General features: G+C 43.7%; 1 protein-coding gene across 3 annotated transcripts in view; it reads right to left on the bottom strand.

Annotated features, from left to right (window-relative positions):
- The window catches only part of NEURL1 (neuralized E3 ubiquitin protein ligase 1), a 141,448-nt gene that overhangs the window by 48,504 nt on the left and 71,635 nt on the right, over window positions 1-21,309 (bottom strand). For all 3 annotated transcript variants that reach the window (XM_064716854.1, XM_064716856.1, XM_064716855.1), the window contains exons 2-3: window positions 12,097-12,338; window positions 7,389-7,710 (exon numbers count right to left, since the gene is read on the bottom strand). In XM_064716854.1, the coding sequence (XP_064572924.1) occupies window positions 7,389-7,710; window positions 12,097-12,338 (564 nt within the window). The remainder of the gene's footprint in view (window positions 1-7,388; window positions 7,711-12,096; window positions 12,339-21,309) is intronic.

The raw sequence follows: 21,309 nt of genomic DNA on the forward strand, positions 1-21,309 counted from the left end.
GGGCTAGACTCTGCTCACAGTGCCAACCCAGAGTGACTCCACAGGTAGCCACAAGTTTAGGCTGGCAAAACTGAGAGCAAAGTTGGGCTATAGGTAAGGACTGAGCTCCATAACAACAGTTCTGCTTATGCAGCTTGGGGGGGAAAAAAAAAGAAGAAAAAAAGAAGGAAACTGGACTACAGAGCAACCTAATTTTTAGCTCTATTGCTGATATGGAAGGAAAACCCAATTTTATTTTATTAAAGGTGTCAAACTTTTTCAATAACCCAGACACCTACAGGGATAACAATTCACATCCTCTGTATGGTAAATTGCACATTCAGCAGCTGTGAGGCCAATTAGACATTGAAATGGCAAAGTGCTATCTCAGGCCAGCAGAGGCATACTGCACAGAGACAGTGGTTAGTTTTATCATACTAGCAGTGTTTAGCTGTCATCTGTCACACAGGCTTAGGGGAAAGGGCCTCCACAGCTGGAACAGCTGCAATAGCTGGAATTGCAAGATTAGCACAATTAGTTGTTATGCTTTTACCAGACCACTCCATTCACATCCAAAACTTAGCCCCAGCTCCAAATGCACTCTTTTAGTCAAGCTATAGCTTTAAGAATGAAGAGGAATTAGCTTTCAGCATTACAGCCCAAGGTTTGAACAGTTTAAACCATTTGGCTGAATTGAGAAAGGTATTAAGAAAGCTGCAAAGATTAATTTCCTCTCCCAGCATATTCTCTCCCTTTTTTTAAAGACAGCTCCTACAGATTTCAAAAAAGGAACTATATTAGACAAACTAAGTAAAATGCAATTATATGTGGCATTAAGTATCAGTTAATAGAGTGCGTTAAAAAAGAGCAGCATAGATATCCTAATGGTTTAAATCAGAAAGCTCAAACCTTGCTAATGTATGGAATTCTTTGAAACGTCTCTCAGAAGAATACACTGCTCCATTAGTGGTGGATTATTATTCTCTAAGGCCTTGTCCATGCTAGAAATGTCTATAACTAACTATAGGTGTGCAATAAATTCAGTATACATACAACTATTCAAGTACCTTTAGTAGAAGTAAAAGAAAGTAAAAAGCTTTTAATTGGAACCACTGTTTCCAGACTCCACTTTCCACACTTCCAACACATAGCAAAGGCAAGATAAACTTCTTACTGTAAACCAGAAACATTTATCTCCTTAAAGCAAAAGCCAAATCAATCACCACAACAGATATTTAATGTGAAGACTCCACTTTTTTTTTAACATAGGGGCCTATCTTGTAGTCTGAACTACAACATACCCATAACATAAACACCACTTACAACTGTCAGAGTTTTCATATTTCCTTGGGTTTTTTATGGTGAAGTGGCCCTTCTTGACTGTGTTAGGAACAGTATTTCAGCTCACCAGAACTAAAGAAACTTTATAGCACAGAATGTATTTTTCCACTGCTCGTTTTATCCTGCAGCAGCCTCCATTTTTCTCAGTCTGGAAAATAAAAGCCAGACTAATCCCTTTTAAATTTATTCCTACCCAGGAACCCTTGCAGGCTCTCCTGACGCTGATGTGGACACTTTGTTGATACAAAGCGTCTTATAGCACATCATGTGTCAGATTTTGTCCTTTCTGTGCACTTGTGGCAATGCCAAGAGGTCCTGCTGAGGCAAAGGTGCTTCAGGTGACAGCAGCAGGTTATCCAACTGCAGTGCTGAGGAAACACCAGCAACCTGCAGAGCCTCTGTGGCACTTTGAAATCCAACACCTCATCCAGACCCGGGGGAGCCTGAAATGCTGACCCCTCAGAGACCTTATTCCACTTGGCATCTGCCTGTTCTGACTTCCTTGGTGTTTGCCACTTGCTGCTCATCCCAAACGCCCCGTGCTGACCGCGAGGGCAGGCGGACGCAGCCTTCCCCAGCTCATGGGCACAAATCTCCACTGCTGGCAGACAAACACACAGAGAACAAAAATCCCCACTGCATTCACACGGCCAAGAGGAGATCTGGCTTGCTTGAAAGTGCTGTGTCCAGCAGGCTCATCACCACAACCTGGACAGACAGACCTGGAGGACAGACAGACCCTCAAGCACAAGGGGCTGCCTGGCTCCGTGGGCTTGCTTTGGGTGCCTACTGCATCTGGAAAAACACTTCCCTCCAGAGGTGTGGGGGCAAAGCAGGGATTGATTAAAATGGCAAGAGATAAGTTATTTATTAAACTGTTTTCACATTTTCAGCTGTGTTAGAGAGCTTCCTGCAGCTGCCATAGAGACAACAGCTACAGACAATAAAACTTTATGAGCAATTTAAATTCTCTCTCCCCTTAGGAGATGGGGAAAAACAAAGACAACTGACTGTTTGCAGGTCTTGTGTCCCTTGCCTTCATTAAGTAGGACTCTGTTTAAGCACTTATTATGCTTTTCCATCAGATAGTCACAGACTTCCACAAAAAGGATTAATTGTTTATAGCTTCCACTTTCAACAATACCCTATAAAAATACACTGCAGTCATATCTGATTATCCAATTTTGTTTAGTGCAAAGCACTCCTGGCACATCAGTCTGCTTATTTGCACGTGTCAGAATAGCAACAAAATGGATTCCCGTGGGCAATGGAAAATAAGCTTTGCACTTGGAAAATACAACAGTAATAACCACACAGTAAAACTGCAGATGCATGCAATAAATTAGATTTATCAACAGTCTTATACCATTAACACCTGAAATTTGCCCATAAATCTACCTCATTTGAGGCTTATTTAATGTTTCTTCTAGAGGTGGCCGGGAGCTAGAGATTCAAACTACGTAAGAACTGACTGGCATGAAGAAATAAAAACATTTCTTTCTTTCCCTAAAAAATGTGCAACTTCCCTGTCAAAGAGACACCAGCTTGAGGCATAAGATGGGTACATTTCCATCCAGGATCAGTTCCCATTTTGACTTAATAATTGCAAACATCAAACAATAAGAAGGTAGGAAGAGGATCTGATGAAATTAGATTTCTCAAATATCTAATACAATATACAGAATTTCCATTTTCCAGTTAATTCTCCCAGGATCTGTACATATATTTATGACTGAAATATATATTTATACTATATATGTTTCTACTTCAGGCAAATCTAATATGAACATTCAATACACATGCATTTAAAATTTTCCAATATTGCACAGTCTTACTAGTTTTTCACATATTTTATATTTACAAGATGTGGTGAGACTTAGCTTTTAACAGGTGCCTCTCAGTGTGCCAATCTAAATAAATTATCCTTGATTTTCAAAGCCTATGCTGGTAAAAGACCAAGAGTACTCTTGAAATACTGCATGAATGAAAATAGTGATGGATGGGAGAAGAGTGTGAACGGAGTAATAAACAGTGAAGGGGTGTGATTGCTGATCATAGTAGCAAAGAATGGGACCAAGGAAAATTAGCAGACTGTACCTAACATTTCCTCACTGGAAAAACAGGATGAGAAGTGAAGTATGCTGGAATCAAAACTGTTTTGCAGCCCCATTTTTCTGTACTTTTAGAGTACCTGCATCGTGCTTTGAAAGAAAAGACAGTAGGTGGTAGGACTAGATGATCTTCATAGGGCCTTTCTCATCTTAACCACCCTGCAATGTTGTGCTGCAATGTCACTGTCCAAAAAAATGTCATGTTTTTCTAAAAGGCACCATAGAGAAGAGGCAAACTTGTAATCCCCCACCAAAGGTAAAGGAAAATGCTGAGAACACTCATGCTGTGCTGCACACATGACTGAGGGAAGTTGCCAACCTTGCTGTCCTGCAGTGAATCCATGGAAAGTGCACATGCCAGGCTCAAGCCCAGTGCTTGAAAGAAACAGGTTAGTATGAAACATCACCACTTGGTTCCCATGAGATGCCATCCTTCCTCCACAGCTCTGAAGACTCCAGAATTTAAACAGCTGGGCCTTTCCTTTCCTTTTTTTGGTGCTTTATTATAGCAGCAGGCAGCAGATTGCTTATATTCCATTTTTCTCGGACTCTTTTTAAAAGTGTGAATGAGCATGTGTGTATGTTGAAGTGATACCATAAGGACAAGCCACATTTTTAGTAAATACTACTTTAAATTACCCTGGAATGTAAAAGTGCACTTGTGCAAAACTAGCTGCCCAAAAAGGAAAGCAGAGCTGTAAACCACCCTGCCTGCAAGTTGAGCATGTCAGCAGGAGAGTCACTGTATAAGGGCATGTTTACAGGTCATGTAAGCCTGCACCTACACTGAAACTCATGCCCTAAAACACAGCACATGCATGCACTCCATTGCCACAGACTCCTCTATGAGGGCTCTTATATTGTAGCAGAAAACCAGCTGAGACCCTGTGGTCAGAGGACACCAGATTCTGGGGTGAATTTAAGCCTTTTCATCTCTAGAATGTGGGTAGAGGAGAGCAAGGAGCAGCCTCTCACCTGTGACTGTCAGCACCGAAGCCAGCTCAAGGTGGATTTAAACCAGTCCCTGCTTTTGAATCACTCCAGCAGTGACAGCAAACCATGGTCCCAGCTCAGCTCCAGCTCCCCTTGGCTGCAGAGCAGTGGGCTGTGCAAATCTTTTCACCTGGTTAATTTCAAAATCCAGCTGGCAAAGAAGCTGCTTAAAGGGCTCTGCCTTTGAACATACAGCAAGGACAGTCAGACCCAGGAACATCTGTGACAGCCACATGCACCTGTGCAGTGACAGCAGTCCAGACACATGGGTAACTGTCACTAAGGCTGATGCTGTCACTAAAGCCATAAGCAGAGGAAAATGAAAAATTAAGGTACAAACCAGCTGTTTTTCAGTGATGCCAGAATGTTGTGCAATGCCTGTGATGCAGCTAGAGAGAGAGGCAGGACTGAGCTGGGTAACAAGGATGATGGCAGGTGACACCTTTTGCTCTGGCAAGTCACTTAACTCTCACAGGCTTTGGGCCTCACTTCATTCAAGTCTTTCTTTATTAGATCTGTAAGACAGGAACAGTGTCACTAGCCTTAGTCATTACCCCATTTTACCGAGTCCCTTATTTGGGCTGGAAGTGATTTGCCAGTGTAATGCAGAAAAGCAAATCAAAATGTGTAGTTTTGGATGCTGTCACTTCTGGGAACATAAATGCACACTATCCATTTCCCTGCAGAGCTGGGATCTTGCAGTGACACAAGAATTACTGCTGCAGGTCTTTCCTTTGGCAAGTCTCACTTTGGAAGTGAAGTTACATTACTGGGAGTGGGAAGGTAGTAATTCTGCAATAAACAGAAAGACACCAGAAATGGTAAAGTTTTTGGTGAGATCCTTACACATAAAAGCAAATGGAGACTGTGCAGAGGTGCAGTTTGACCCTGTAACCCTACAAGCATTGAGAAAATAGTGAGACTTAAGAATAAGGAATATGTTTGGGGTTAGGGGGTAATAAATCACTGAGCTGGAATCTGAAATGCTAGGCTCTTCTGTTCAACATACTGCTCCAGCATCCCCAGCCTCCATCAGATGCCCTGCATGCCATACCAGGCTGAATTAGACCATATGTTTGTAGCTAAGCTATGAAATTCATTTGTCAAGTCCTGGGAGTTTTTGGCAAGTTGTCCTGTGCTATATGTGTGGTCTGCTACACTCCAGCAGGCATGCAGAGCATAGTAACGGGAATGTCTATAGGATCCAGGGGCAACACAGCTGATGATTTCCCTTCTCTGACTTTTAGTGCTGCTTAATAATGAATGGAGATGGAGAGGACTCGGGTGGAAGCCGTTTCAGCACAGTTTCAGGCTCAAAGCCTGCTGAAGGCTGCTGGAACAAGCTATAAATACATATCTGAGCTCCACGCCAACTGTGTAAACTCAGAAGCTGCTTGCTTCATTCAGGGACTTCACCAAAGAGTCAGGAGCCTCTTGGACTAGAGGTAAGCCAGTGGCTGGCAGAAGTCACATTTTCCTTGTGAAAGGGGATGTGGAAGATGCTGGGACAATGCAGGGGCAGATGATGGATAGGAAATGGATTCTCGGGTGTTTTGAAAGGAAACACATAATCCAGAGTTATGGACCCTCATTAATCAGGCAGAGTGGTTCTGAGGAGCCAAATCTCACAAGAACAGCCCTAGGACTTGGAGTCATTTGTAAAGTCTTCCTAACTGAACCCTTGGCATGACATTTGCCCAAATTCTCCATCCCAATTCAAATATCACCACCTTGGCCTATGAACAGTTGCTTAGTGGCTCTGATTCAAGCTGATTCACAACAAAAGATAAATCTTTCTGCACCTAAAAAAAGAAAAAGCTGCTGAGAAATTCTTCAATTCCTCTGCCTTGTGCAATCTCAGGCCAGGAGTTTTTGCAATAAGGTCAGTCTCGTTTCTTCATGTCCTGAACATCCCTCTTCCTTGCTGTTTTGATTGCTATGGGTAGTCCTGTCACCATATTTTTTAATAGAGCACAGAATGCAGAAAGAAGGTAAAACTGTCAGAAAGAAGTTTAATTGATGTTTTTGATATACAGCATGAAGCTGTCACTTTAACAGGCTGCATGGCAGGAAAAAGCTAGGATCTCTCTCAGCCTCAGATCATCTCATCTTCAGAAGGAACTTCAGCTCCTGAAGGTACCACCTAACCTTTTCCATGGTGAAAAGACCCATGAAACCACTGTTACATGGAGAAGTGCTGCAATCTGCCTCCCAGTGACAATGCAAAGCCACCTCTAAGGGTGTGTGCTGACACTCCTGGTCCCCCAGCAACCTTGCTGCCCTTCAGTCCTCAGAGATCCTTTCCAGCTCTTGAAGATACATAAACTCAAATAGCCCAAACCTTGACAGTCTGCACATCTGGGACTGAGTCCTCCTGAATGCCAAGCTATCTTCATGGCAAAAGACACAGGCACTCAGCACTCCTCACCCTCCAACCCCTGCTGTATATGCAACCTTCAGGCTCCAGAGGACAAATCAAACTCCTCTGTGAAAACATCCTGGAAAAACCAGCCACAGACTCTCTCAGGTAATTTGAAAGATAGTCATGTTTCAAATCTGTCCAATAAACCTGACAGAAAATCGTCACAATGCCATCCAGGAAGGATTTAACCACAGTGCATAAAATGCACTTCCCCACTCTGGCACGGGGAAAGCACAAGATGATATAAAAATACAGTATTATGAGGTATATGACACACTCCAGGCTATTCTCTGATAGAGCTACACATCTGAGCAGAAATCCACTCACTTAGAGATGGCTTCTAGTGTATGTTGTAGCAGCTGTTTCCCACCTCCCACTGAGGTTATATTTACCTGCTAAGTTTCAAATTGATCCCGAGACACTCTGGGGAGGAAGGAGAGCTGTTTCCCCATACTTGTCCCAGCACAGAGAGGGGACAGACCGTGTCATCCTCTGTCAGGGATGCCTTAGCATCACCCCTGAGCTTGTTCCCAGGCACTCACCTAAGAGCTGCACGCCCCGGGTGAGCCCGTAGACGTCGATCAAGGCCCAGAGGGGCTCTGCCGTCCTCACGCCGCTGAAGAAGAGCATGGCAGGGGAGTCGTTCACCCTGTAGAACACCCGTCCCTTCTTGTCCACCCAGAAGGCAATGATGTTCCCCTCGTTTGCAAACTCCTCGGGCAGAGCCTTGGCCCAAAAGCCGCTCTGGGAAACCAGGTCAGGGCAGGCGTACTTCGGCAGGGTGTCGGGGTTGATCCTCGATGGGTCCTTGGAAGTGAAGCCCAGCCGAAGGGCCCCGCTCCAGCAGCACTGCTTTTTGGTGATCTGCAAAGACAACACAGCAATGACAGACTGGCCACTGGAACACCAACTCACACATCACAGGATTTGTGCATCCAACACTGGTGGCCAGCGTGCAGACAGCACCACCAGATTTAGGAAACATTTCACCCACCAAACACTGCTGTAGCTTTCGCAGCTGCACACTGCAATGCTGCTGCACGCTTAGGATACGATGCCCATATTAAAAACCAAATAAATCAAATTAAATCTATGTGGATAGGTGAAATGTAATTACAGCTGCATGATGATTCATTTCTATTTCTAGGGTAATTCCTTTTGGTCTAAGAATAACCCTCACACAAAATGTGCCAAAAATGGGCACAAGACCTTTAATCCCAGCAGAGCTCTTCCCACATGGTGCTCAGATGATGGGGTCTCTCATCTCTCTGACCTGAAAGAAAAGCTCCAGAATCACAGTTATCTCCACAGGGTTTTCTGGGCTTCTCAGGCAAGTAAAAGACAGTCTTTCCTTTATTTAACTTGTCATATTAGATGACATATTGAAATCACAGCCTTACAGCAGCGAACTTGTGTGTGGGAAAGCACAATATAAAGTATTTGACTTCATTAAGTACAAAATTTTGAAGCAACAATAGATGTTATCTTATGATTGGGAAAACCTACTTATTTCAGCTGTGAATGGTGTTTTGTGAAATATGTTGTGCATAACTACACCCCAACCTGCCAGTATGCAATTGCTCAGTGTGTCAGGGTCAGGAACATCTGCTGTGGTTTTTGGAATGGTTCATGTGTTACATCCATCCTTCTGCACCTGACAGGCAGCAAGATAAGGGATCACAGATACCTCCAGAGTCATCAGCTCCTATTCACAAGAACTGAGCCCTGGCCAGCAGGGGACCTGTGGGGAGCAGGCAGCAGGTCCTAAACACATGGAGCACATTGAAACACTACCCAGTTATAAGGTCTCTTTTTTTTCCCATGGAAGCAAGGAGTCTTCCAGAGTTAGTATGGTCCTCAGGTGATGTCCTTGGTGAAGTTTTTCCTCTCATTTCATTACTTGAGTATGAACCTGTTAGGAATTGTTGCTCTCAAAGGGGTTCAGCCTGTCAGCATACAGACTATGACATGAAAGATCTAAGGATGGTGTATCCAACTCTGATGTGGGGCCAGGACAGTTCCTGCATGCCAGCTGACCCACAATCAGAGCATCTGTTCACACTCTGAACCTGCAGCAAACACAAGAGCACCTGAGACAGTCACCTTCCATCAATGCCTTGGCAGCCTCAAGCAGCTCCACTGCTGGCCACAGGACAAGGGCAGAAACATGGAGAGGTACCACCTACCTACCAGAGGCCACACAAAACTTGTTACCTTTCTGTAATTTCATGCTCTGCCAAAGCACTAATGGCTCAGATGAATGGCAATGACAGAGACTGAACTGTCCAGGACTGCAGGACTTTGTTCTCAAAAGTCTGGCAGCAGCCCCACACGTCCCAGCTTGGAAGCACAGAATTTTCACCAAGGAATTCTACAAGATGTTTTCTTTGGACTTCTGAATTCCCTGCTAATCAAATTTGTAAATACAGTGTTTTCCTTTTACATATTCCTCTTCAAGGCAACTCTCAAACATGTGCCCCTGGGGTCACAATAATCTTACAACAAAGACATTGTTCAAAGCCCACAGATTTCTGTTTTATAATTAAAGTATCAGAGAAAATAACTCAGAGCTCAGAAAAAAGTTATCAATGGACAATTTTTTGGTTAAGGGAGTGCTGCTCTTTATCCCTACTCAGTCCATCCAGGCATCTGAACTGTTTACATGAAACACTTGAGCACTGACCTCTGCCCCAGGAACCATGGGAAGTTTCTGTTTGTGGGGTGGACACTGGGATGACACTAAAAAGGACTGAAGCAGGTTTGCTATTTTATATATCTTGCCATGGTGGGAGGGCATCATGCATGTCCCCAGTAGAAGTGGGGTTAACAGGGTGTGCACATGACAAAACAGGGAAACATAACACACTCCAAGAAGAAGCCTGGGTTATTTTTTGCAGCAAATTTACTGCAAGCCCTAAAAGCTTTTGGGTCTAAGATAAATATGGCCTCATTGTCATTTGTACAATTCAGCCTCTTGCCAATACTTCACAGCAATCACAGGCAGCGTGAAGTAAATATTCATATGGTAATTGAGGCTGCACATGTTCCATGTATTAATCAGCACCTATAAACAGTTCTCAATACAGTCTGACCACAGGCAAACTAATATCCAAATTAAAATCAAGTATAAAGCCTGCCAAGAATTAGACACAGCTGGACAAAGGGCACACAGTTTTGCTAAAAAAGGCAACAGTTAATGATGGACCAAATTCTCTTTTCAGCAGCCACTGCTAGCAGAAAAGCTTGGGAGGTCCACTGGGCACCAGAAGGGGAGGAAAATACAGAATCAACATGCAAACTGCTAAACCATTGCTGCTTTTACAGATTCAGGCTCCTGATCTTTACTGCCTTATGCCATCTTTGAGAGCTACACTTCCTAGCAATGCCCCAAATTACATGGAAGAAAGCATACTGGAGCATTTACCTCTGAGGCTGATTGACAGCCATATTCCCATATCTGCAAAATAATGTCAGTGTAAAACCTGAGATACAATAGCTAATAAACAGAATGGAATCTCCTTACTTCTTTCCTCATTTTTGCAGAGGGAGTTTAGACTTTATAGCACCTGAATGAGTGGGCTCATGGTTAGTGTGTGGCTGGTAAGGTCTAAGGCGCTGTTTTCCACAAGCACAAACAACAGCGAGGTAGTTGCAGGATGGATTTATCATACAACAGCAAGGATGTTTTCCCATTTCATCCCTCCCTAGAGCACAAGTTCTGCTAAAGCCTGTTGATTACTCCCATGAGAACTTCCCACTGGAGTCAGCAGGAGCTCTGCTCATAAATCTCCTGTGCAGATTTGCATGCATATCCTTCACATATGTTATGTAAGCTAAAATCCCCAAATACACAGATAAACAAGTGTGAATTTCCAGAGATAGCTACCTTGTTTCAGAATGAGGAAGAAACCCAGAACCTTTGCCTAAACCACTAAATCCACTCAAATCTTTGATGGTGTCTTCAAAAGTGAAATGCTGCTTTCATCTTCTCACAGATTATTTGTCACAGTTGCTTGTCCAAACTGCTGGCCAACATGGGAGAAATCTCATTAGGCAATGTGAGGGACTCCTGCTGGGCTTCCAGCCTGGATAGAAGCAGTAAGAGCTCCACAGGAAGCAAGACAAACCTGTAGTGGGGATTTTCTATCTCTGGGCCTGGGCCTGAAATCACTGAAATCTCCACATTTACAAAAAGAAGCATGTCCCTCATTCATTGCTCCTTTGCTGTGAAGGAAGAGGCAGGGAAGGCTGAAATGCTGCTGCAGGACCCAGCATTCCAGGACCTCTAAAAATGGGCAACAGCAAGATCATTCAAGCCATGTATCTATATGCTGACAAACCTTCTGGAAAACTCTTTCTGCACAAATGAAGGATTTGCAGTCAGATCATTCATGTGTGCCACAAACTAAAGTGGCCAAGGATGACCTTTTTGTGCCAATAAAGGCATGAGATTGGCTATGAACAGAGAAATGCTGTCCCATAAAATAGAGGGCACAAAGATTTGAAAGTATCTGTGGATGCTAATAACCTGAAAAGTGCTTCAGTTCCTAAGGACATGGAGGAGTTTCTTCATCAGAAAGCAGCTCCTGGTGTTCATGGAGGCATGTTGTCTTAGACAAGCTGGATTTCCCATGCCAGCTGCAGCATGGCCTGGTACCAGGGGTACAAACTCCATCCTCCAGGCTACCACACACACAAAGGAAGTGAAATCAGCCTGTGCCAGTCAGAAAAATGTGATCCCTGCAATGTTCTCTCCTCTGATCTTAATGCTATCAGGTGACTGATTCAACAAAGCAATCAGCAGACTGCCAGAAAGGTCCTTTTCTCAGACAGCAACAGCGATCACACTGACTGCTCCTTTCCTTCTTTCCTCCAAACTCTTTTGTTTTTCCTGCCAAGCATGTGAGCAAGAACCTTCACTTCTGGGTCCTTTTTGACCTCTTTATCTCCTGGCTTTCCAAGTGATCTCAATTTAATCTGTTGTACTTGTCTAACATCAGTGTAAGTATTTTTGGGAGGTGGATTTCCCTTTTATTCTCAGTTTCTGCAGCAGTCTGTACCTATGGCTCCAAGAACTACAGTGACAAAAGCAGCAGTACCAATGAAGATTGCAGCTCTTTAAGGCCAAGATCTGACTACTGTGCTTTTCAAGGAAGGGCTAAAGATCTGCTGCAGCACCACAGCCCAGTGCACCCCAGCATTCTCTCCCAGCAGATCCCACGGCCAAAAGGGAAGGTATAATCTACTCACCTTAAGCCTGACTTGTTCATAGATAACAATGGGCCTGTTGCTGAAGGTGATGGCATTGCAGAAGCTAGCCTGGCGCTTCACTGCCTTCTGTGTTGTGTCCATGATGATCTGGGATCCCTTCGTGTGAGGATGGAACAGCAGAGGGCTGATGGACAGAGTTCCACACTGTGGGATGGGGAGACAGTGCTTCTGCTTGTGGTGGCATCGGTGGGAGGAGGCTGAAAACGACCCACCAATGGAATCTGAAAGCAGAATGGGGAAAAAAAGGGCTTCAAATATACTGTCAGTAATATGGAAATTTTCAATTAAAAAAAAAAAAAAAGCAGGGGTACTTAGCATAGAAAGTATAGGTAAAACAAAACAAAGGTAGCCAAATCCTTAAACTGTAAACCAGCAAGGGATTTTAGAGCATCTTCTGCAGTAAAAAACTGCAAGGATACTGAAAACTCCTGTTTGGACAATCTGACAGTACAGAGCATGACATTGGGACTGCACCTCAGCACTGAAATCACAGGCCATCTTGAGGCCACAGATGAGAAGAGAACACAAGAATTGGTTCTGAAGCACTTGTAAAGTTGCTCTATCAAGGCTGTCACACCTAGGGAACAATCTTCCACTTCCAGAGGACTCCTACAAACCTGACCATTTCTGTCACACCTCCTTTGCAACAGCAACTCCACTGATCTTTGTCTCCGTGTGCCTGGGTGCCCTATCCAGCTGTGCCATGTGCCAGCTCAGGCACACACATTGCTGATTCACACCCCAGCACCCCTGAGCAGGGACCCAGCTGGATCTCTCCACCACCTCCCATCCAGTCTCCTCTCTCCTCCACTGACAAGAACCTCAGCTGAGATCCCACATGAAATGAAGGCATTGACCAGCACACTATGATTCAGTGAGGAAAGGTAAGAGGGAGAAAGGCTATGAAGGATGGAAGAAATGACATCTTTCTCCACTCAAAACTCTACAGAAAGCCTTGAGGCAGGATCAGCACAGCCACGACAACAGCTTTGTTCCTGAATGAATGGACAGGCACATTTCCTTCCAACAGGGAGCATTCCAGCTCAAAACAACCACTCCGCTAAACACAAGTCATCTGCTTCCCTTTCCTTGTGTGCACATACACACTGCATCATGCACATGTTTGGGAGGAAATATTCCTAAATTTGGAATCAGAGTACCAATAGAATACTGGTAGGACTATTTTGTGACAGACTGAAGGACACTAAAAAAGCAAACATGATCTTAAGAATGTGCCAGTTTGTGCTGCAGAGATGCATGACTAAACAGTACTCTTCAAACATGCAAACTATAGAAACTAATTATCTATATTCTTCACACAAACTAATTGCTCACTGCTATGTCTTTCTATAGCTACTATAAAATAAGGCTTGCACCTCTAATATAACTCTTGGTTTTGCAATAAAAAGTCCAGACCCTCTTCCTGCCAGCATTTTGGGTAGTCTTAGCTTGTAGCTACACAAAGCTGTAACAGCACATCCTCAGGCTGAGTACTTATGACAATACTGTAAAAATCATTGCAGATTGGAAGCTGACTGCAAGTATTAAATTTCTTAACGTGTGTGCAATAAATATCATTCAAAATTGAAAGAAACAGAAAACAAGACTTTAAAACAGAGCCCAAAGACTGACATGCAGCAGCAAATGGAAATTACTTTTCCTTGTCTACAGGGGAGAGGGAGAGGTCTGGGGGGGGACAGAGGCACCTGTGCTGCAGGCAAGGGAAAGTGAAAGGAGCAGGCAGGGAAAACACCACACTCTGAGTGGAGAAGAGTGTTTCAGAGTTATTACCTTATCAAGAGAGGCTGACAGTGCTTTATCTGGCAGGTGGCCTTACTGGATAAGCACTTAAAAGGGAAGGATTTTGAGAACAAAGAAAAGGGAACCATGTGTGGGTGTAGGGACAGGGACACCCACACAGCACAGCAGAAAATGCCCCTGAAGGAGCATCCACACAGCCTTCCCAAAGCTGAGTAGTTAGTAGCAGCACAGGGAGAAAAAATTCAGCTGAGATGAATGCTTGTAATCCTTACCATTTCTCGAGCTGGACCCACACTTTTGAAAATTATCAGTGAAATACAGAATAACTAGTTACACTGATCCTTTATACCCTTTTATATTTGTTAATAAAAAGCTCAGAAGGATAAAACATATTGAAATTCTTATGCTAGGCTTCGCAAACGGATTCTTAAAAGCATAATTTGAAATACAGTTTACTAAAAATAAACATTAGCTTAACACCAGTGGAAACTTGAAAGGGGTTGCAAACCTTGTTTTCTCACATGCAGCCTGACCCAGGGCATGTGCACAGGAGAAAGAGAACCATAAATTAATGCAAATCTTCACTGCCTTTAAAAACATGTTTGCTGCTCTGGAGGGAGTAAGTAATAAGGTATTTCCAGTGTATATGCAGCTTTCCCTGGGCCTGTGGGATGACAAGGACCCTGTCAGATTGCTGTCACCACAGTGAAGAACTCATGTCTGCATGGCAAGATGACCAAGAAGCCAAAGCAAAGCTTTGATTCTCCACAGGAAGAGACTATAGCTTTGCAAGTGTTGGGTATTTAATGATAGAAATGCAAAGGGTTAATTATAGAGTGCTAGATCCAAATTAAGGAGCGTTTTGGGTTAAACTTTAGTGAATTATGGAAGTATCTACAAAGTGGATCTCAGCCAGCTGGTCAGATCTAGCATTCCCATCCACGACTCCAAAAGAAGTCAAAGCCAAAGCATAACTTATTTTCATCTGTGCTATTTTAGAGGTGACAAGATGTATCAAGTGAGGAGGTTCGTGCACAGGGTAAGATTTTCCATTTAAATTGCAAACTGCACGACAAGAGGCAGGTGCAGACAAACCACATGCATAGGAAAGGAGATAATACCAGTCCTCCTTCTTCTTTTTCAACCTGAAAAGCAAAGCTGTCTCAGCTGTCTTCCTAGTGAGAGATATGAAAGACAACAAGGGTGGTTTTACAGCATCTGTGAGAAGCTTCCCTCCAGCCAGTATAAAACTGGGGCAGCAGAAGCTGGGGCTGTTTGCAGGATGATCTGCAATGGATCCATCCTTCAAACCTGACCGACAAGTGGTGGGAAGGGAGGGGTTAATTTGTGTGGAGCCCTCAAAGTAAAGAAGCTGATTCTTCATTTCAGAAAGAAAAATCAAATTAATGGAAGAGATGCAAAAAGTGACAGCAAGGACAAAGGGCAGGAAAATAAGTGCAACAGGTGAAATTTGTAATCAATACAAGCACAGCAAGACTTTGTCAAGGGCAGAAGAGATGATTTCAAAGCTTCAGAACAGAAAGGAAAGGAGAAAGGCTGTGTCCTGAAGATGGGATAGATACAAGTGGGACCTGCAAGACTCACACTGGTGTATTTGAGGGCATTTAGGAGGCTGAGCTCAGAGAGACACCGGCATTTCCTCTGTCTCCCTGCCCAGCTGGGATGTGCCTCTGCTCTCCATCTCTCACAGTGCTGCAGCTGAGGAGCAGAGACATGTCCTGTCCAACAGGATGCACAGAGACAGCAGCCTCTGCACGAGTGCCAGGCAGTGAGCTGGGATGGGGCTTTTTTAGCAACACAGCTGAGCACCTCAACTCAGGAGCCCCTGGTCAGAACCTGGATGTGGGGCTCCACAAAAGCTTGCTTGAAGACAATGCTGAGGCTCTGACTATCAGTAAGAGTCAGGAGCGTAGCAACTTTTGTAAAGCTTGAAAAGAGTAGATGAAAGGAGCTCAGGAGTGACAGAATAAGAGCTCTGCTTCAGTTATAGTAAGCCTGAGTTGTTTGTAATTTTTTTTTTAAAGGCAAAATACTCAGAGCAAAAGTTTAGGCTGGTCAAAGTAGATTTAAGTACTACAGATGAGAAATGAATCTGTTAATTGGCTACAGGAAGGATAAGGCTGAACTAATGTTGTTGAAATTACAGAGAGACATGAGAAGATGTCTCTGTGCAGAGCCTAGAGAAGACTCTGCCAGATGAGGGAAGGAAGGTGAGGATGACCCTCAAAATGCAGGAGAGGCAGAAGGAGAGAACAGCAGAGCAGGACTGAGCTGAGGAGGCAAATCCTCACACACACCATCTCCAGGAAGAGCAACCCAGCTGATGGCTCTGCAAGCACTTAAAAAATACCAAGGCTGATCAGGCCCTTTTCTTTGCTGAAGAATAGACGATACCAAGAAGAAAAGTGTGAATATAGTTCTATATGGACACAAGGCTGTTGAGAAGAAATCTCTTCCCCTTATAAATGAATTTTTAAATTTCATATCTTCAGTTACAATGCTGTGTAATCATTAACATCTCCTTATCTCTAATTAGGCACTGTTTACCTAATGTCAGTCATTCCCAAAAATTCAATTACTCTTGTGACACACACAGAGACCTCTGGTACCACTCCACTTCCCATGGATGCAGATCCTCTCCAGGTCCCTCCCTGCCCTCTCCCTGTGCAAATCCCCCCGAGCCCCTCTGGACCAAAAGCCCACTAAGCAGATAAGAACAGCAGAGCATAAGTAAGCAGCCATATGCTCCCTTCTGCCAGGTGAGGAGAGAGGGGGTGAGCAGCCCCCCTGGAAGCTGCTGGGCAGGAGGAATTGCCTTGGGAGCTGCACTCCCAGGCTCCAGACAAATCCATGGAAAGGGAACTGTCATCCCTGCATCAGCAGCAGCCACTCCTCCCTCCAGCAGCCAGCAGCAGCTCCTCTGATCCACAGGCAGGAACAACTTGCCTGTGCAATAATTATGTTCTTGACAGCAGGGAGGCATTTCTGACCTTATTCTTTTTGCATCTTGGTGCTTCTGCAACTTCATTTTTTTTACTACAGACAACTAACTTACTACTGTAGGTTGATGTTGTGGGTAGGAAATGAGAAGATCAAAGTAAAAAATCATGCTGTGGAAGCATCTAAGATTTCTTTCTTGATTTAGAACATTTTTGCTCTGCTGTGATCAGGTAGGCTCTGTCACCAGAGAAATGTAATAATATATATATATGTCTTCTAACAAAAGAAAGCAAGTCTAGTTAGGTTTATGGTCTAGGGCTGTTTCAAAAATTCTGTTTATCATCCTCCTGTAAATGTGCAGTTTGTTAATCTTCTCCTCTTCTAATATCTGATGCTTCAGGAGGAATAGAAACAGCTTGCCCAGGGTGATGGCTGATCTGTCTGTGCTGCAGATGGTGGGACATAAGGAAGAAAAACACCCAGAACTTTCCATGCTCTGTCCGTTGATAATCCTTATCTTCTCAAAGATAAGCTGATACACTGTTGGCCATAAGATTACATATAATTTATAAGTTATGTTTGCTTTTCTGACTCACTGCATTAACAGACCCGCTTCTTGCCATAGCTCCTTTTCCAGAAACTGCCCAGCTGGGATAAGCCATTGACCTCTCACATCCACTGAAACTCCAGTTAATCATTTCCTTGGTATAGATCAGAACTATGCATAGAACACGCTACACTTTCATTACCATTACAGAATTCCTGCTCATTTGCAATCACGTAAACGAAGCCCAAGCAGTCACTGCAGACACTCAGCTCAGAGCTGTGCTGCTGAGATTAGGGCCAGCCTAATCTCATCCCTCTCTACACAGGTCCCAGGGACAGCACACATACCTGCAGCCACTCTGAACCACAGCCCCACAGTCACAAGCTGGGTGTTCCCACCGTGGTGCTGCTGCACTGCTGCTTCCCCTCCTGCAACCCTGGGCACAGCACCATGAGCAGCAAAGCTGCTGCCCCCAAAGCTGCTGCACTGCTGCTTCTCCCCTTCCCTCCTGCAACCCTGGGCACAGCCCTGATGAGCAGCAAAGCTGCTCTGTCTCACTGCACAGCCACAGGCAGCAGAGCAGCCACTCTCACAGAGTTCACGACAGTTCATACTGAAAAAAAAAAAAAAAAAAAAGAAGACATAAAAGCAGAGCCCAAGTGCAAATATTTTACGGCTGTGTAGTATTTCCATGCACTACAAATCAATGTAAAAGATGTTTTTTTCAAGGGGCCTCATATAGGCTGTGTTTTTAAAATGCATTCCCCCTGCTAAATATAAATCAGTAAGAGTTTTTTGTTCTTCCAAAAGATTAGCTAGCTTCAGTATTTTGGGATCTAATTCTGGAATACTTGTTGAGGTGCCAGCATTCTCTTCCAATTTAAATACAGTTTAATGGAAAGTCTATCCTGGGCACATTTTCCATCTACAGTGTAATAGCTTGAAAGTCTGAATACTGAGAGTTCACCAGAAACAGAGGTAACCTATCAAGGTTAAACTTCATTTTTTGGTCAGGATTAGAAAGGATGTGGGAGCAATGGAGAGCAGGAGAAAGCAAAGGTAAGAGCAGTAGAGACAAGCAAATGGATCTGTAGAACCAAAATCCCAGAGATGGTAGAAATGGTGCAGCCGACTGACAAAGCCATGCAAAGAAAATCAGAGAAGCTAAGTGTGGTTCTGAACTCAAGCACTAGAGTTTGCTTTGAGTTGTGTCTGTGTAAAATCAAAGATGTGCCCCTAGACTCAAGATGCTGAATTAGGCCCACATCAGGCTACTCCCACTGCATATTGACAATATAATAGGATGCTTTTCTTTGCAACAGTGGAAAGAGATGGGGTATTGTGTGGAGCAGATCTGAATTATGCTTATGGGGATGATCAGCTGGAGGATCTTTCCATATCCCAAGTGTCATGTTCAGCAGCTCCCTGATAGGAGACCACCTCCAGTCAAGAGAGACATGCACTGGGATGAATGGTAGAGCAGTGCAAGAGCATCTCCTCTTACCCAGCTGCAGAGTTTAGATTATGTTCAGTACCCCATATCATGAAGTTTTATTTTGTAATGACATTTCTACAGACTCTCAGAAGGCAGTTTTTCCTCCATTATACCTGACAATTACACCTGGAGTGTGCCTTTTTTCTAATGTAAAACATCTATTTAGAGTCACTTCAAGATACTGTAAAGGTGGGTCATTTTGTGTGTGGTCTTGTTGAAAAACACAGTGCTCAAACCACTCTTGTTTCACACCCTTCTCCTGAAAGTCCCCTGCTGTTTTTCCTTGCAGGGTCCCTTGAGAGCATGATTGCCACAACCAGCTCCTTTCCCTACCCATATTTAAACTTGTGAGGTGCAGTGATCTTTTGCCAAAATTATCTGATGTTGATGTGCTATGTCCCCAAACTCAGGCCACTGCTCTTTCCTTCCTGTAGACTGGCAGCTGTGGAAATACTGTCACCAAGTATGTCTTTTCTATGGTGGTTTTTTTGTTTGTTTGTTTGTTTGGGGGGTTTTTTGCCTATTTTAATTTCTTTCTGATCAACTGAAAATTCCCTTTTTCAGCATCAGAAAATCGCACTGCTCTCTTTGCTGCTAGTCAGAACAGAGTCCAAACTATTTCCATCCACATCAGTTACCCAAATGTCAAAGATTTCCTTTCAATATGAAGTCCAAAAGCAGTCCTAAAGGGAAGTTCTTTAAATATATATCTACTCAGGGTCACCTGGCTGCTGCTTATGCAGGGGGGGTTTGTAGGGTTTATGTTCTTGTGAAATGGAATATGAAAGTGCTTACAAAGGAAAAATTACCTGAAACTCTAGTCTTGCTCCACACTGACTAGACCCAAAAGACATTGATTCCACTGACTTTATTTCCTGTTTGGCAGCAAATAAATCCTTAAAGTAAGGGGTTATTTGAGCTAGCAACTTATCAGGCAGGTCAAAATTTACTATTACTTTTATTATTTGGCCACATTTAACATCCTCTTAAATATTTCAGGATTATAGGAGCCACATTTTTTTTTAATTCTTCCTTTCCACTCTCTCTGTCCATTTCTTCTTCAGGAAAACTCACATAACATACAACCTTCCTCTCTGCTTTCTCTGCCATCCCTTCCTCCTTCTTCCTCCTCCTCCCTTGTCACAGGCATTAAAGTTTCTCAGCCACTTCTCTCTTTTAAGTCTTTCCCTTCCTTCACTGGCCCCACTTTATCCAGCATTTCTCTCTCTCACTTAGGTTTACTCCTTTTTTTTTCCCCCAACCTCTTGTACTATTCTGATTTGTTCTCCTCATGCTTCATACCCTCTTATTTTCTTATTAAAAAATAAATAAAACAAACAACTCCTTGTCTCCTAAAGCACAACAGGCCCTGATCAACCAAGGCTCTCCAATCTCACAAAGTTATAAAGAGATGGATTTATTTTGGCACACCACTAGTTAATCTGTAACATATTCCTGCAAAGTAACTTGCACTGGGTACTAAACAAGGCAAAAGCTTGCCATCAAAATTGCATTTTTTAGGTACATTGCTGGGATGAAAGCACAGAGCTCCATGCCTGAGTCCCACCATCCCCTCTCAAACCCCCAGTGCCCTGGCAAAGACAGCACAGGGGCCCAATGCAAAGCTCCCAGCCCAGGGCAGGGCACTACCCCTGCTCTCCAGCACCCTCAATGCACAAAGAGAAATTATAAACAAGAACTTTTGCCGAGACCAGGGAGGACTCCAGTAGCATTAGAAGTGTTAACCGCTACACCATGAAAATATTTTTATTTTCCGGGCAAATAATATAAGTACTGCTGAGGCAAAACCAGGAGAAAGGGCAACATTTCTCCCTTTACGCAAGAATTTGGCCCTCTATGCACACATTCCTTCATTAATCTGCACTTTCTGTACCACAGTCACAAGTGGAATCTAAATTACTGACTTTCCCACTCTCATCTGGCTCTGCAGCACATCACTTGCACCAGTTTCAACACCCTTTACCAGTAAATAACTCTGTTTCTTTAGCAGAGCAGAACTTGAACTTGGACCACTGAATTAAAACATGAAACTCCACCAGCCAGTCAGACCATAAAGTTACAGTTTATTTTAACTAAAATAAGCAGTATCTCTGGTGCTTATTCAAAGAACCAGTGTGAATACTATTCCGCCATCCTGCCTAGCAATTCCCATGCCAGACCCGTGAAGTTCTCACTTCAGGTTTTGCTACAAACAGCTGATGGAGCAGTCCATACAGGAACTTAATTTCCTCAGCATTTGCTGCCGTGGGTCAGCCAGTAGAAGACCAAGGGTATTGAATCCTTATTGCCTGAGGACAAGAGCACACAGATCTGTTTTATTTCTTTAAAAGTTATCCTACCTGCTAGCCACCACCTCATGCCCAATCTCACAAAGACAGAAAGAAGAGATGGGTCCTGCCCAGAAGTG

The sequence above is a fragment of the Zonotrichia leucophrys genome, chromosome 6, assembly GCF_028769735.1.
Source record: "Zonotrichia leucophrys gambelii isolate GWCS_2022_RI chromosome 6, RI_Zleu_2.0, whole genome shotgun sequence".
Lineage (NCBI taxonomy): Eukaryota > Metazoa > Chordata > Aves > Passeriformes > Passerellidae > Zonotrichia > Zonotrichia leucophrys.